Source organism: Gouania willdenowi, chromosome 10, assembly GCF_900634775.1.
Source record: "Gouania willdenowi chromosome 10, fGouWil2.1, whole genome shotgun sequence".
NCBI lineage: Eukaryota > Metazoa > Chordata > Actinopteri > Blenniiformes > Gobiesocidae > Gouania > Gouania willdenowi.
In genome coordinates this window covers 13,395,598-13,413,219 of record NC_041053.1, presented here as the reverse complement: position 1 = coordinate 13,413,219, position 17,622 = coordinate 13,395,598, and the positions used below count along the sequence as shown (strand labels likewise).

The 17,622-nt window shown below is 38.5% G+C and overlaps 1 protein-coding gene across 1 annotated transcript; it reads left to right on the top strand.

Annotated features, from left to right (window-relative positions):
* The first annotated feature begins 5,752 nt into the window (after positions 1-5,752).
* On the top strand, positions 5,753-13,092 carry LOC114470601 (G2/M phase-specific E3 ubiquitin-protein ligase-like). Its single transcript, XM_028458874.1, has 12 exons — positions 5,753-6,179; positions 8,322-8,439; positions 8,591-8,706; positions 8,813-9,113; positions 9,226-9,260; positions 9,770-9,837; positions 9,924-10,019; positions 11,135-11,451; positions 11,561-11,739; positions 11,917-12,089; positions 12,236-12,450; positions 12,559-13,092. Exons 1-12 carry the CDS (start codon positions 5,895-5,897, stop codon positions 12,792-12,794), a joined length of 2,139 nt encoding a protein of 712 aa, XP_028314675.1. The 5' UTR covers positions 5,753-5,894; the 3' UTR covers positions 12,795-13,092.
* Positions 13,093-17,622: the final 4,530 nt, after the last annotated feature.

Below are 17,622 nucleotides of genomic sequence, written 5' to 3'. Positions count from 1 at the left end.
GTAGGCTACAAAAAGTCAGTTGAATTTGATAACACATGACCATGTGGTCAACACATGCTAATTTCTCATTTCTTGCCACACATAAATCATGCATATTTAACCAACACATTGTTAGTTAAAATAATCTGTTCCCCCACAATTAAAATCTCTATTTTCTTCCAGAATAGTGTTTTTGTTAGTTTAGTTATCTTACCAGAGATTTAAACCTTAAGGTTAACCACAGGTGCAGGAAAGTTGATGGTCTGTAGATGTTGTAGGAGGTGAAGTAGGAACGTGCTGAGTCATTGCACAACGTGATTTATTTATAGATTTACAAATTGTTTTATCTTGATTTTATTTGTCATTAATCATAAATAACCTCTGTAAAAAACAAAAAACAAAACAAAAAAAAAACCAACTATTTATATTGATAGTTTCTTTAAAGGAGCCATTGCATAAAAGTCAAAGAGCCACATTAAGCTCCAGAGCTGCAGGTTGCAAACTTCGACGTAGACACATCTTTCTTCTTCTTCTTTTGTGGATTTTTATGGTGGCTGGTAAACAACTACTCAAGCTATACTAAACAACAACAAAAACCTAGATCCTATTCATACCTATTTCCCTCAAAAACTGATTTATGCTTCCTTATGATAAATAATGTGCTGTTTAGTCATTCCTTCTTCTTTCCTGTTTCCTCGTTTTTCTAACCCTTGTTTGAATTCTTCTACCACCTTCATTTCCTCTCTTCCTCCCAAAACACGGTTACTTAATTTTCTGTTTGATGATATCCCTTACTTCTGTTTAGCTGAGCTGAACTACTAGATTGATGTTACTGTACTGGGTGGCCTCTTTTGCCTTTTCTTTTTTTTTTTTAATCTGCCATCTCACTTCCTTTGATCCCACTCTGTGCTGACACATATACAAAGAATATTGATAGACATCACTTGATTCCTGAAAAGTATTTGCTGTATCTCTAATAGAAGCCTCAGTGTGCTTCTGTTTTTGTTGTAGGTTTGAAATGCATATTGGAAATTTGGAATTACACTTCAATGAGAACAGTCCATCCTGATCATACTAATAGTATATAATAGACAGTATATAAGTGCTAATTGAGTGTGTAGTGTGTAGTATGTCAGTATGCAATGTGGAACACAGCCATAGTGTCGAGACCAGTAAAAAATGAATGATGATGTCCTCTAGTGGGAAAACAGTCAACTGCATTTTACCCATATGACCTGGGGCCTCATTTATATAACATTGAGTAGAATCCATACTAAAAGTGAGTGCATGTGGAGAATCTGAAAGTGTTCTTCACCAAAAAAGCGTGCAGAGCTCACCTGCACACACTTTTCCCTTTATAAATCACAGCCCAGCTAGAAGTTTGCTGGAGAATTCACTTCATACGTCACCCTCGACACACTCAGAATTCTACCATAAATGGTCAAATGCAAAAGAGCTCATGAATGGTTTTTGTATCTAAACAAGCCTGCTGACCAATGGGATTCTACAATAGTTTGTGGCAGGAATGACAAAGAAAAGGAATTTCAGAACGAGAAGGAAAGAGTGATGAAGTCCAGAATAAAAAGTGTATTTATTTGGTGGCCATAGTAATGGCATAAATGAATGAATGCTGTCGGCCCTGCTGTAAAAGGCGTAAAATGTGACAGAGGTGAAAAAAGAGGTCCGAAATATGCAATAAAAAAATGAAGAAAAACCGGACCAATTATTTGGCAGCAAATATAAACACTTAATTAATGAACTGGTAAAAAGGATCAGGGTTCAACATGTTTGAAAAGGAAAGAGACAAGAGTCACTCTCAACCTTTAGAAAAAAGGATTTCTAACAAGAAAACAGATTTTCAAAAAACACAGATTGAAAACACAAAACGTTCTTGGTTTCAATGGAATAACAAAAAAACACAATGTTCAAGGGAACGTGTCCTGTGTTGGTTAGAATAGACTCTGAGTTGTAACTAATTAAAATGAAGACAACTAACTGAAGTTTAAAGCGTTTTAACAAAGTATCACAGCATCTACAACTCTAATGAACATTTTTACAAAAATATGATTTATCACATCTGTGAGTTTTCAAGTGAACCATCAGAACTTTGAGGAAAACGTTTCCCCACATATTTCACAGGAGTGTTGCTTCTCGTCTCTATGAGTTTTCGTGTGACTTCTTTCTAGAATGTCTTTAAACTTTTTACATAATAATGGAGTGTGGCCTCTCATCAGTGTGACTTTTAGTGTAAAAACACTTCCCACATGTTTCACATGAATGGTCTTTCTTCAGTTTGTGGTAACTTCTGTGTCTTTTCAGTGGCAATGATTGAGTGATCTTCCTGATCACAGAGCATTTCCTCTTGACTGACGTGAATCATGGTTAATATCTTCGGCTAAAGACTAATTGTTAGAGCTAATCTGGTCACTGTGTGCTTCTGTTTTAGTATCTGCTACCAGAACAGAGTCAGGCTCTAGGTTTAGTAAAAGCTGTTCTTGTGGGTCAGTTCTCCTACATTTAGCGTGGCTCTCTTGGAAGCCCTCCATGCTCTGAGGCTGTATTGAGGCATTATTATGAGTTAGCTCTAGCACCAAGTCGGACAAAAAGGCCTATGAGTAGGGCTGGGCGATATGCCTGGAAAATGTTTTTTCACCTATTGAAAATAAGGACCAGAAGAAAAGAGTCCAAATTTCAGAATCAGAATCAGAATCAACTTTATTGCCCATGTAATGTATGTTATACACACGATGAATTTGACTTGGTGAACTGTGCTCTCTCTAACAATGTAAACATTAAATAAAAACAATCAACTAGAAAAAATAGAAACATAAATATAAACAGTAGTTAGACTAATATGTGCAAAACTAGATAACAATAACAAGATAAGATAATAATAAGAATAAGAATATAATGGCAGTGATGAACATTTGAATTAAATAGTATACGTTTATGTACATGAACATTCACAGTGACAGTTTGTTCCAGGGTTGTTCCACGTTTAGTTCCAGGGTTATTTCACAGCAACAGGTCTGACACTCTTTGACTTTTTAGCGTTGATCAGAGTGACATCCTGGGGTAAGAAACTGTTTTTATGGCGGGTTGTTTTGGTGTACAGTGATCTGTAACGTCTCCTGGAGGGGAAGAGTTTGAACAGGTTGTGTGCACGGTGTGAGGGGTCTGCAGTGATGCTACCTGCCCGTTTCCTGACCCTGGACAGGTATAAGTCTTAGATGGGGAACAGTTCGACACCAATGATCTTTTCTGCAGTTCTGATTAACCGTTGTAGTCTGTGTCTGTCTAGTTTGGTTATAAATCCAAACCAGACAGTGATGGAGGTGCACATAACAGACTGAATGATGGAGGTGTAGAACATGATCAGCAGCTCCTGGGGCAGGTTTAACTTCCTCAGCTGACGCAGGAAGTACATCCTCTGCTGTGCCTTTTTTCTGATTGTGTCTACGTGGGAGGTCCACTTCAGGTCCTGTGAGACTGTGGATCCCAGGAACCTGAAAGAGTCCACGGTAGCCTGTCTGTATTTAGGGAGTTTGTGGGTTAGATTTGCTCTGTTAAAATCCCCGAGAATGATTAGCAGAGAGTCAGAATTTTTTTCTCCACATCTGCTATCTGGTCGGCCAGGTGCTGTAACGCCTCTGTTACGCAAGCCTGAGGTGGGAACTACCACGGAGAATAAAAAGGTTTACAGTTTATGAAAAAACTCTCCAGATTAGGGGTGACATGTCTGCTTCAACACTGTAACATCTGTGCATCAACCTTGGTTAATGTAGAAGTATATTCTACTCCCCTCGCCTTCCCAGAGAGCTCTTTAACGCGGTCCGCTCTGAGGAGCTGAAAGTCCGGTAAATGTAAAGAGTTGTCCGGGATGAGTTCACTGAGCCAGGTTTCAGTAAAAAACAGGGCGGCGGATCTGCAAAAGTCTGTGTTTCTGGTGTTTAGGAGCAGCAGTTTATCCATCTTATTTGCCAGTGAGCGGACATTCGCCAGGTGAATGGATGGAAGCGCAGTGCGTAATCCCCGCTGCCTCAGTTTAACGAGTGCGCCTGCTCGTTTACCCCGTCTGCGGCGTCTCCTGCAAATTCCATAGAGAGCTGCTGCTCCTCCGGTGAGAATCTCCGCATAACTTTCTGGTTCAATGAAAACCGGTGAAAGAAGATCAGCAGAGGACTGTCCAACGTTTAACAGTTCTTCTCTGGTGAAAGAGAGCAGAGAAGGGGAGCAAGAAACTACAAAAATAAAGAAAAACGCATCAACTACGAGAGAGCACAGTACCGAGGCAACCATCCGCGGCGCCATCTTGGTGTATATATACATGTTTTGTGTGGCATATATCATGACATATCTCATGGCAGCCAATTGCATAGCGATGCATTCACTCAATGCAGAAGTGCTGTTAGCCAACCTCTGCATCACTTTTACGCCATCCCTATGGCGTAGGTCCAGACACAGAAGCATATATCAGGCTTTAAGTGAAGCCTGGTGCGATATTTACATTGAGAGAAAGAAAACCCGTCCCAAATATAGGAAGTGTGACCAAGTGTGGGACGTGATGTTAAAACGCAAATGTAACGCAGCAACTCCATCAGTGGCTAGAGAGAGGCGCACAGCAATCACACTGTCGTCACGGCAACAGGCATGCTCACACCAAACATTTTCACTCTCCCTTCTGTATTACTCGCACATAATTGATTTATTTCACGTCTCTCTTTTCTCCAAACTGTTAACTTAATCAGCCATGGCTGCACACTTGACTGCTCCATGTTTCACCTGCGCATACAATCTCACGTCTTCACACATGATGCAACGTTACCGGTGGCATGACACCTCTGAGCGCCGAAAGGCAAGACGGGACGGCGTCATCTCTTTGCTTATGTATCGCATAAGTGCAGGTTGTGGGATCATGTGATTATTGCTGGTCGCTGACGATCCTCTTTGGGTTCTTTTTTTTTTTAACTTGTCTGCAAATTAAATAAATGAATTTATTTTATTGCATAATTGTGACCATCAACAGCACTCCCTAAGGAAGGGTAAGAAACACTTTATTAAAGGGAGAATATAAAAAGAGGACAGTGTAACACCTTGGTGAGGGGGTGGAGGGGGAAGGGGGCAGGGAGGAGAGATTCAAGGTAGAAAATGGAAGAGTGTGGAAGAGTGGATTATTGTAAAGTGAGAGTGAGATGTGAAGTTGCAGTTGTGCATATTGTGCTTATTGTGTTGTGTAATCAAGCCAGTCTGGTGATAAGCATGAGGATTAGGTATAATGTCGGTGGCTGTGGACAGAGGGAAGAGTTGAGTGGTAATACCAAAACTGATATTTGGGATCAACCTGTCGAAAGTTAAGCCCACTACGAGTTTTATCCCACAGTCCAAGGCATGCCAGTGCATCGTAGACCAATGTATGTGCAAGAACCGCCACTGCAAACCTCAGCTCTGAGACAACCACACGGCCTGTTCTTCATACGCGGTCGTGACGGCACCAACTTTGACTAGCGTGTGGTATACAGGAGTTAACCACACGAGTATACATATCTCCCCTGTGTCTTTCAACCACGGTTGGGGGACTCAAAAGGAAAGTTTTAACACACGTATCACATCACATTAAAAAGAATAATGATTCCAATTTTCAATATCCGTTTTACAAACAGCAACCTGTGAATAAAGTTGGTCAAAAGATATATTTATGTTGTTAATTGGATGATGAACGGATGGTGTTTGGGTAATTTCCGTTGAAATTCAACATCTTTCATGCGGGAAATCATCTGCTGCATCTGGCAACCAGTGTGACGCAGAAACAATGCAGTGAAATGGCGGACGGACAGAGACGCTAATGGTAGAGTGTTCCTGAGGATTGTAAAGCAAACCATCAGGAGAGCTGGAAACACCGTGAGAAAGAAAACGCAATGGAAGCTAAAGTCCCAACGAGCTGGATGATGACTGTCGTTAAACTGGAAGAAAAAGAAGAAGAAGAAGAAGAAATAGTGTGGAGGGAAGTGAAGCTGAGTGAGACAGACAGTGAGGAGGAGAAAGAGGCTAAAGGCTGCAGGAGGAAAGCTGTACCGGAGGAGCTTCGTGACCACGATTATCTGTGGGACGGAATGTTTGCTCCAAATCCAGAGAAAATCCCCAAAGAAGAAACGGAGGAGTTTCCGTTAAACGCCGCAGAAAAAGTCTCTGTGAAAGAAGAGGTAAGAACACTCCGTGTGCTCCTCACAACTAGTACTGCTAGTTTACGTTCATTCACTGACCCAGTGTCACGGTATGAGTTTACCTCCGAGATTATAGCCCCTAACCCTAACATAATCCAATAAACAAATAAAACACGTGTTCGTTCATTTTGAAAACAAAAATAAGCAAAAAATAAATAAAAATTTCCCCAATTTTTTTTTTTTTTTTTTTTTTTTTTGGTAGTGCGCATGCGCATATGTAATCTTAGTACGATGTGAACTCAATACATGACACCGGGTTTAGTCTGACTCAGAACCGCTTAGAGAGAGAGTTGCGACAACGGAAGTTCGAAATGACCGTCACGTGATTCATACGGTGGCAGGGAAGTGTCAGGTGAATGCATTTACAGAAACGAACACAAACGGGTCACAACACAATTGCAAAAAGATCACAACACAAATGTAAAATGGCAAAAAAAAAAAAATTTGCAAAATGGCCACAACGGAAGTGTTTCCGATGACGGGCCACAACGGAAGTGTTTCAGACGGACCGGTATTACAGACGGACACGTTTCTGGCGGATGTTTTAAACCCGCCATAACAGAGAAGAACAAGAAGAAGACATCGAAACACGTGTGAAAGTAAGTGAAAGTTGATTAGGATACTTTTATACTTTTCATATTAGGCTATCATAACGCTAGTGATTCAGTAACTTTAGCACTACGGCATTTAGCTAGTGACAGCCAACTTAATATAAACTAATCCTGTCTGGAGCGAGTGATGTCAGGCTAACATAACAGCAACAGTAGACCATTTGTAATTGTACTTTGAATAATAGTGTACATTTCTCAATCACGTTCAAGAGAGGACTTGTGTTGCAGTTAAGAGTCACCATGTTAACTGATAACTTTTAGCCGAATGTGTCGTAACTACACACGTAAAAAAAAAAAAAAAATACTCCGTGTACCCTTAGTTCTTTGGTTATTTTGTTTCAAAACCAAATTAAAAAAACGATTGTTTTTTGTTTTATTCATTTAAAACCAGAAACAAGTAAACGGAAAAACCAAACAAGCAGTGTTTTTCTGTTTTGAAATTAAATCTGGTTCTGTTTGTGTGGTATTTGGATATTTACGAGGAAACTAGGACGACAGTTTCATGTTTTAATCTCACCACACAGAACGACCGACAAGCGGACTTTTATTCTGCTGCGTTTGATAAAAATTATCTTGTATCATATGGTCCACCTCACACTGATGGCAGAGGTGTCATTTATGTGTCGATGATGTTTCGTTAAAGAGTTATTGATGCTGGAAGTCTGAATCTGTGAATATCTGCCAAATTTACTGAACAGTGTTACAGTCCAAATAGTATCCAGATAAACTGGTGACTGGGCGGACTTTTGCTCCCAGTCCGACACACAAAAAGAAGCAACACATAAGTCACGTTACTGGTGAATTGAAACATTATTAATACATAAATAAAATGAAAACATAAAAATGGATGTTACGTGAAACATGCACATGTGTGGAACCAGAGGTGGTGTAATAAATCTACTGGTCCTGCTCATTTCTTATGACCAACTTCCGTGTGTTGACGGCTGCTGTTAGCGGTATTTATAACGTGCAAAAATAAATATTTTACTGCCCTCAAAAATGCTGTAATTGTTTTTTTTTTTTTGGCAAAAGTGTAAAATATTAGAAGTTCTAATATCCATTGTTCCCCACACCAGCCTCACAGTAGATAATCAGTCACCAGTTTATCTGGATGCTATTTGGACTGTAACACCACTAAAACATGCACAGACTGAATCAAAAGATGAGACCAGAAAACTGCTGAAATAAATCCTAAACAGTCTCATTGTGTGTGGAGACATGGTCCAGAACAAGTTTTAAAAAAAAAAAACAAAACTGAAAAACGCTGCTTATCTGGTGTTTGGTTTTTCTGTATTTGTGTTTAGGTTTTATATCAGAAAAACAAAATAACTACACTGTTTATTTGTTATTTTTATTTGTTTTTAAAGTGGAATAATCAAAAAACGAAGGGTACACGGATTCATTAGATATGTCTTAAACACTAGAACCTTGTTGTGCTTTTCAATACAACCAGCATTGTGGCGCCGACCAGTTGTTCATTTGTGTGTGTGTGTTTATTTCTATCACACAGATTACAATGTATTGTCCCTTTTGTGGATTCAGCCTGCAGCATGAAACCCCATTCTGCAGTTCCTGTGGCAAAAACATTAAATTCTTGCTTAATGTTGATCAGCCTGGTACAAGCAAAGGTAACGTTTCTTACGTTACTTTCTGTTAAATTAAGTTTTGCCTATCTACATTCTATATTGTATTATTCATAATACTCGGTGAGTGAACTACAGAATTAACATTGATTGATGCACTCATTTAATAATATTTTATTGAAATATGTTAATGCAGAAAGCCCAGGAGAAAATGCACTGGCTTCGTTCCTGAATTTCAGGAGTCTAAAAAAGAAGGAGTGGAAATTGTGTTACCAAAAGAAAAAAGAACCTTTGAAAGACAATCCAGTAAAGGTAAATTCTTTTGTGTGGGCTAGTAAATTGTGACTTCATTCAGATGTGTATTTTTAGTGTTGATTTTAAACAATTTACAGTGGCCTACTTATTTGTTTTCTTGCAGATTTCAGTGGGTCTTATGCGCATGAAAGATGGAAGACTGAAACCTGTTAGAGGAATGGTACTACCTCTGATAGTGAGGCCAGGGTCCAATGCTGACCAGTTGCTTAAAGCCGCCGAACAGAAAATGAAGGACTTGACGGATGGTGGTCCGTACCTTCTGCTCTACCCCGATGGCACGAAGATTTCTTGTATACCAGGGACAGAAACACCCTTTTCTCTGAAACACTACAAGGAGGCAGTGGGGAAAGCATACCAACGCATCACATTGTATATTTGTACAACTGAAGATTACTCTACCAACTGTAAGTGTTAAAGTAGTTAATAACCAACAAGTTTTGCTCTCTTAAACCAGGTAGTATCCCAAGTAAATGAATCACTGCTCTGACCAAGCCTGTCTAATCCTATGTTTCACAGCTCAGCAGTCCAACTCAGACTCATCTGATTCAGAGGTAGTTATTACAAGTAGAAGTGCTGCAGAATTCTATTCGGCTGATACAGTATTGAGTGAAAAATTGTCATACTGTCCCTGCTTGCATGATTTAAGTGCCAGTCATAGATGGTAGACCCTAGGATACCTGAATTGCTTGTAGTAAAGTTTCTTTCAATCAAATCTCCAGTGCAAAAGTTAAATATTTATTCTACTTCCAGCTATTTGAATCTATCTCCAACAGTACCAGTACGAGTGACAATGTTGGAGAATCTTCACAGCTCGATTCAGCTGTTCCTGTAATATGTGGCTCCTTAATTTTAATGTGTAGTTCACATGTAGCTTTGTCTGAGAATATTGTTGTGCAATTTATTTGTTCTACAGTACATAAAGTGATGCATGTCACTGACTGTGATGATGTCCACATTAGAATATTTTTTTCTTTCTAAATAGGACATCTCATACCCCTTTCTTTACATTATAATGTGCTTCCACATAATAGTCCAATACCTATTTTGGTTTGCTCCTCAGATCTTGCTTACTGATTCAGAAGATGACTCGGGAACATCAGGAGTTACAGTGGAAACTACATGCTATAGGTAATATGATTGCCTCCTCAAGTTTGAAGTATTACTATTGATTTGAAAACATCAACAATGTAAATGTGTTTGTGTTACTTTCTCAGCAAATACACAACCCTGTATGCACCCATTATTGTAGACAACGAAAAGGAGGACTCAGACAGTGATGCAAGCAGTCATGAAACTTCACTTGATGCACAGTAAGAAATGGATGGTTAAACTTACTGCATCTGTTTTGTTTCATTTTACAGTTAATTATTTCTGAAATCATGTTGCATCAATTCCCAACTCTCTCTTTATACGGCTCTGGTTTTACATAATATTACTTCTTTTAAATAATTGTGATTGTACACCCACTTTCAATTAGTGCTGCTCGACTCTAAAAAAATAAATAATAATAATAATAGTAATAATCACGATTACTTTAGTCATAATTGAAATCACGATTATTCAAATTATTATTTGTCAACCAAAAAGTTATTTCTTTTTTGTACAAAAAACACAAAACATATTTAAACATAAATACAATCCTTCAAACATTAAAAACAAGTATGTTCATCTTTGCACCAAATAAAACACTTACTGCATGTGATGTGTCTTTGCTCTCGGTTTTCATCATCAAACCCAAAGTGTTCCCATAGAAGAGAATTTGACTTGCCTTGCCTTGTTTACAGAGCGTTATTGCTGCGTTTCTCCTGCCATGTTTCAAGACCACTAGCAACAACTTTCCTTGTGTTGGCCTGCAGGCAAACTTTAGCTTTGAGAGGGCGGGGCGGAGGGGAGGAGCTCAAAGTTAGTATTAATAACGTGTGTGCCAAGCTTTATTATTTCTAGATGTCCGAAATAGTGGGTTTGTTTTATTTAGTGAATAAAACATTAGAATTTTTTTAAATATTTTTTTCTCGATTGTTGTTTTTGTAATCGTTGGGTATGATAATCAAAATTGAAATGAAATTTCGATTAATTGAGCAGCCCTACTTTCAATAGGAAAACATAGCAACCCTATTATTTTCATTGGCGCTCTGAACGCCTATTCCTACACTTTATAACTTTGCGGAATGGGTCAGAGCAGCTGCGAGAGGTGTGCATATTACTCTCATTGGTCAGTTGACATTGCTCTTAGTTTTCTGATTTTGTCTTTGCCATTGTCAGACCCATCAACTTGTAAACAATGTACACATGCTCGTGTTTATAACAGTGATGTAAATGGGAATAGCAGCCAGAAACTTTGAGGGCATAGATTCTCAAAAAGTGGCCTTTCTCCTGTTGTGGCTTTAAGCTAAAGTAACCTTTTTCATTGTCTGTCTGTTGGTAGGATGGAACAGAAACAGCAATCTGTAGCACAAATAATTCAAAACTTGGCACTCCAGATTGACTGTCATGCCGTCAGCAGATTTAACATATGCCGCTCTGACATCTGGGATGGAGCTGTGAGAGGATTCAAAAGGAGAACTTTCTCTGAAATGAAGGACATTTTAGTTAAGTTTTCAGATGATGCAGGCCGGTTTGAGGCAGGTATCGATACTGGTGGACCTAAAAAAGAATTCCTTTCACTTCTAATGAATACACTTCACCATCGACCCATATTTGATGGACCTGCAAAAAGCCGCTACCTTGTGTATAATTCAACAGGTACAGTTTTGTGTAGAATGTTTAACAGAAGAACTATACTATTCAACTATGTAATGCTTGTTCAATATATACACTTATTGAATAATTCATTTTACATCTCCATGAGCAGCAATGAGAGAAGATGAATATAGTTTGGCAGGGAAGATGATTGCCGTGTCCATAGTGCACGGTGGACCTGGCCCAAATTTCCTCTCAAAGGATCTGGTCAGCCACATATCAGGCAAACCCAGTTTCAACTCGTCTGTGGATGACATTACAGATGAAGAAATATGGACAGCATTACAAGAGGTAGGAGGGTCGTTGATGAAAGGGTTTGAAATGTTTGCAAAGGTCATTGGCTAGTTACATGAACAATTTTGTCCATTTGAAACGTCAGGGTAGTTTTCTGATATTAATAGTTCTTATTACTTTTTGTGTTTGAATGGATTTTGTGCTATAATTTGAAGGTTATGTTTTATTTTTCAGATTCAGAATGCAGCCTCATTAGAGACCCTGCAAGACCTCATAGTTAAAAACAGAAGCATGTTACAGACAGCAGGGTGCTTCAAACATGTGAAGTCAGTGAAGGAGAAGACCTTGATTGTGAAGGAGTACCTCAGATGGTACATACTTGACAGGAACCACAGTGCAATCCAAAGGTCTCATTTTGTTAAATTACAAAAAAAAAATTACTGGTAAAAAAAAAAAAAAGTTATTCTTGAGAACAGTGTCACTGTATTATTCCTTTGCTTTATAGCTGCTTCTTGTCCATATTAAACTTTTCAAGTAATCTGTTATATTATAGATTCAAGGATGGACTGGCCAGCCTGCAGTTTTTAACAGCGCTGCAGCAGCATCCTGCCATCCTAAGCCCTGTCCTCTGCCACTCTGATTGGAAGTTATCCGCTACAGAAATCGAAGATCTGTTTCGACCAGAGCTTAGTCCAAATGGAAGCAACAAGAGGATCCAGGAGAATAAAATAATAAGTTTCTGGAGGGACTACCTACTTGATTGTGAAGGTTAGTAAAGTTATCTTTTGATTATCAAATTTTACCACACCAACTGCCCTGAAAAGTCCCTGTGATGCAAGCTATTGGTCAACTTATTTCATTGTTTTTCACTTTTAGAAAAAGACTGTGAAGTTTCCTTGCAGGAGGTCTTCATGTTTGCCACAGGTGTGCCTTGCGTGCCTCCTGCCGGCATCGAACCTCGTCCACGCCTTCAGTTCTTTTCCAGCTCAAAACTGCCTTTGGCAAATACATGTGCCAACACTTTAAAGCTGCCTCTCTTACATTGCTACATGAGCTTCAAAAGAAACATGAACTTTGGGATTAAGAATTCCCCAGGCTTTGGGTGCAGTTAACCACCCCTAAACTCCCTGTGAACAATACAGTAAAGTCGGTACATTGGATTACCCGTGTTAAGTGTTATTGTTAAAATAAGATGCTTTTGGTTTACAGTTGTACTGCGTTAACAGCAGTGGACAACGTTAGTACTATTTTGGGAAAATGTAGTTTTTGTGTGGTTTGATAAAACAGCACGTCTTTGTTCAAATGTGCTATGTTATGTAAACTATTGCTAATCTGTACCTGTATTTTCAAAACAAAAAATGCATTATTTTTTAGCCATGTCAGTTAAATAATAAAACAATTAGAATGTAATAGTATTCATGAATTATTTCCCTTTTTAAAATGTCCATAAAATGTTTACATAAAAATGAAATGGCCTTTTATATAGCACTTTAATCAAGTGCATTGAAGCAGTTCCAAAGTGCTTTACACTGTATGTCATTCACCCATTCATACACAGTGGCTGCCACGCAAGGTGCTCACACACACCACTGGGATCTATTTAGGGTTCAGTGTCTGGCTTAAAGACACGTCAACACATGGACAGAGCAAGATGGGGGATCAAACCGCCAATCTGTGGATTGAAGGCCAACAGGCTCTTCCAGTTGAGCCACAGTAACCCCTTAAAAATTAAGAATTAGCATGGAAAGAAGTGGGTCAAATTCTTGTTACCAATGTATTTTATGCACATCTTTAAAGTTTCTCATAGCATTTAAATCAATGCATTAGCAAGTAATGGTATAAGGACAATAAATAATATGGCAAAAGAAATTATAATTTAACACTCGTTTATTAGTAGGCATCGCATAATAACAACTTAACTCATGGTGTAAAACCTGCTGAAGACTGCTTAAATTAAGTGGTGCCACTTTGTTTTAGTGCATTGCATTTAAATTATTTTAAAAGTTCTTATAGCATACAAGTCTTATTTTTTTTTTTTTTTACAAATAAGCTATACCATTGGATCCCCAACGTTTTCTGCAGGCCCCACCTTTGGATAATAATATTTTTTGCCCACTTCCTACCATACACATTAACATATCGACACACACTGAATCACACTGTTTTGCAAACAAATACTTACATCTAACAGCTGCAAGCAAACTGAAAAAACTTTGTCATCTCTGGTGGAGCTGCATTTTCAGCCTTATATTTACCTGGAAGTCCTCGTTATATTGGTTTTGTTAAATCGGCTGGGCCACTCGACTGGTTCCGCTTCACACTTTGGATTATACTACAGGTCAGCCATGTTCTTCAGGTGGATGTAGTTCCCTACAGCAGATTCCCATTGTAGAGGAGGTGTCAAACCACTTAGTCTCTGCAAGTCTTCAAATCGAGTGTGCTGATCATCATTGCCACTTGCAGGTGATGTTATGAGGCCGTTGAACTGACTCAGGGCTTGTGTAGATAATGGGAATCCACAATTCCTTCCATTAAATCTAGGAACAAGTACAGTACAGTTGAATTACAATTTAAAAAAAATGACAAATCTCAATTCACTGAGCGCCACATCCAAAAAGTGTAGTTTTCTTACAATTTAATCTTTATTTTATTACCATTCCAACCATTTTGGGAGTGTCTTACACTATAAATAAGCATAGAGACATTGTTAAAAGTCAACATGATCTAAAATGAAGTTAAGTAAATAAAAATATGCTAAGTGCTACTGATTGAAGCGAGTGTGTATTTTCTGTCATAGCAAAAGGGTTCAAAATGACAGGCAAAGGGAGAATGTTGTTTCTTCAATTAGTGGTGGCCAACACAGTTTCATTGTTAACACTTTACTTTAACTACATGAAACATTCACAGATTATTGATGGTTTAGTATGTTTGTAGGAGGTGCTGTACTGAAACATTTAACAAATACTGCAAATGGCATATAATTACACTACACTGCACTCTTGCTCTACTATATATTAAAGGCAGGGTTGGTAATTTCCTCCAGATCCACTTTTTTTGAGATTTTAGTTGAAATTGTCTTTAGGTCTTGATAGAAATGAATAATGCGTGCTCTGAAAATTAAGTGAAGAAAATCTGTCATCTGTAGCAGTTGTAAGCACTTAAAAACTTCAACCAATGTCTGTACTCAGTGCAAGTTTTATGAATCAATCATACATTCCTGTCATGCATGCACGAGCCCACACTCAAAGCATGAGCTGAAATCTGATTCTGGACCAATGGCCCTAGTGCATGTAGGTGAGGGGCATGACTTTTGAGGAAGCAAAGATGGGAGGGGATGGGTGAAGGTGAAGCACAAAGAGAATACCACTTTCAAAATCATGCTAGTTTTTGCAAAGTACTAACCATGGTTTTAAATAGTATGAATGGTAATATAGTAATATTCAATTGAAATAAAGCCAAATAATCAGATTTATATTGTAACAGAGAGATCCAATACTCACCTGTGAGGCACATGGTACATACATTAGCCTCCGGTTTACCAGATGGGCACTAGGATTGGCGAACAGGACGAATAGTGTGTGTGTTCCACAGCTCCTTGCACTCATCCAGTTCTTGCTGCAGGACACCCAAGACGCAGTACAGCACCAAACCTTTATGTTCATAACTGCCATTAGAGATCTCTCCTTCAAGTCCACAAACAAATCGATCCAAAATTGACTCCTAGGCAGAAATCACATTTTACTGTAATGTTGCACCAAGATATTATTAGGGATGTGAAAAAAACATTGTAAGAAAACTAAAAGGGACAAAAACCTTTGTTTACGGAAGTAAGACCACCAGCTTTCAATGCATTGGCTGGATGTTGAAGTGCTATACATGTGGCTTTTGGCTCCTGCAAATTCATCTGCATGCTCAGATCTCAAAGTACAGTGAAGTGCTGCCATCAGTCCATTTTCTGTGCCGCAGTCTGTACGAAGGCGCTTTGGAACAACTTCAAATTCTGCAACACACTGCATATAGTTTGCAGCAATGATCTCAGGGTCATTGTTGGACTTTCCACATTTGAGCCACATGATTTTTCAATACATCCACTTATTGCTATTCCAAAAGGCTTTAATTTATCATATCTGTCAACATGCCAGACTTCATTGGGACCCATTGAGTAGTATCCTCTTCGGACAAATCTGCATCTCGAGTGATGGATTCATTTCTCCCATTAAACTCATCACATCATCTCTTCTGACTATAAGGGAGTACTTTTGTTTAAGAGTCTGCCACATTGCTCTGTAGCCAAGCAGCTGGCCCGATCCCTTCAGTTCCTTAGAAATAGCCGCCTGCACAGCAACAATTGGAGAGTAATTGTCCTGTCCTGAATCCTGTTCTTTGCATTTTAAAGTGCTAAGGCTCAATGAAATGTTGTGCTTAGTTGCTAGTAAGTCCATGATTATTTCATATCTGTGGCCCCTCTTTGAAATACTTATTGATGAGTTCATCCTCCACCCCAGTTGCAGGACCTGAAACACACAATTTGAAGTGTTTCATATGTGGATTTTCAATGTCCTTCAAGCATTACATTATACAATAATAAATAATACTCATCAATACAGCAATGCATGACCTTGAAGGGAATGACTGTCAGAACTAAATGTACCTTCATCTTGAAGACACCTTAAAAACTGAACATCCCCGCCACATGAATTAAATTGTGACAGGATGGGTTGAAGGTTCACTCCACAAAATGGACAAAACATAACCTGTTAAAAGATAAAAGGAAGCAAAGTTTTTAGCCATCTATTTCATACAAACCATGTGATATTTTTGCAAGGGAAGAAAATTGGTCTTTTCATACTTTTATAACTAATCTAGGAAATTGTGTGCAACCAAGGAAATTATTGAATCTGAAAACTTGAGTTCCTCTGGCAGACTCAGTTAATTCAATGTTGCATTGATATGTCTGACGGTGTTACAATGACCATGTTAACTGGCAACTTTAAGCCGAATGCGTCTGTGGTTGCTATGGCTACTCGTGATTCTGAATCTGTGTGACAAAAAATCATTAAACATACAATAAGCCGTGTACCCTTCATTTTAAAAACAAATAAAAATAACAAATAAACAGTGTGGTTATTTTGTTTTTCTGATTTAAAACCTAAACAGAAAAACAAAACACCAGATAAGCAGTGGTTTTTGTTTTTAAACTTGTTCTGGACCAGGTCTCCACACACAATGAGACTGTTTAGGATTTATTTCAGCAGTTTTCTGGTCTCATCTTTTCATTCATTCTGTGCATGTTTTAGCTCGTAAAAACTGCTCATGTTAAATGTTTTGTTTTGCGGTGTTACGGTCCAAATAGTATCCAGATAAACTGGTGACTGATTATCTACTGTGAGGCTGGTGTGAGGAACAATAGATATTAGAACTTCTAATATTTGACACTTTTGCAAAAAAAAAAAAAAAAAAAATTACAGCATTTTTGAGGGCATTTTTTGCACGTTATAAATACCGCTAACAGCAGCCGTCAACACACACACGGAAGTTAGTCATAAGAAATGAGGAGGACCAGTAGATTTATTACACCACCTCTGGTTCCTCATATGTGCATGTTTTACGTAACATCCATTTTTATGTTTTCGTTTATTTATGTATTAATAACGTTTCAATTCACCAGTAACGTGACTTATGCGTTGCTTCTTTTTATGTGTCGGACCGGGAGCAATAGTCCGCCCAGTCTGGATACTATTTGGACCGTAACACTGTTCAGTAAATTTGGCAGATATTCACAGATTCAGACTTCCAGCATCAATAACTCTTTAACGAAACATCATCGACACATAAATGACACCTCTGCCATCAGTGTGAGGTGGACAATATGATACAAGATAATTTTTATCAAACGCAGCAGAATAAAAGTCCGCTTGTCGGTCGTTCTGTGTGGTGAGA

What these genes read in the sequence shown, in the direction of transcription:
- LOC114470601 (XM_028458874.1), top strand. Translation starts at nt 5,895, where the DNA reads ATGGAAGCTAAAGTCCCAACGAGCTGGATGATGACTGTCGTTAAACTG. An exon ending in TCAGCCTGGTACAAGCAAAG is followed by an intron (nt 8,440 to 8,590) that starts GTAACGTTTCTT and finishes ATGTTAATGCAG; the next exon opens with AAAGCCCAGGAGAAAATGCA. An exon ending in CTACCTACTTGATTGTGAAG is followed by an intron (nt 12,451 to 12,558) that starts GTTAGTAAAGTT and finishes TTTCACTTTTAG; the next exon opens with AAAAAGACTGTGAAGTTTCC.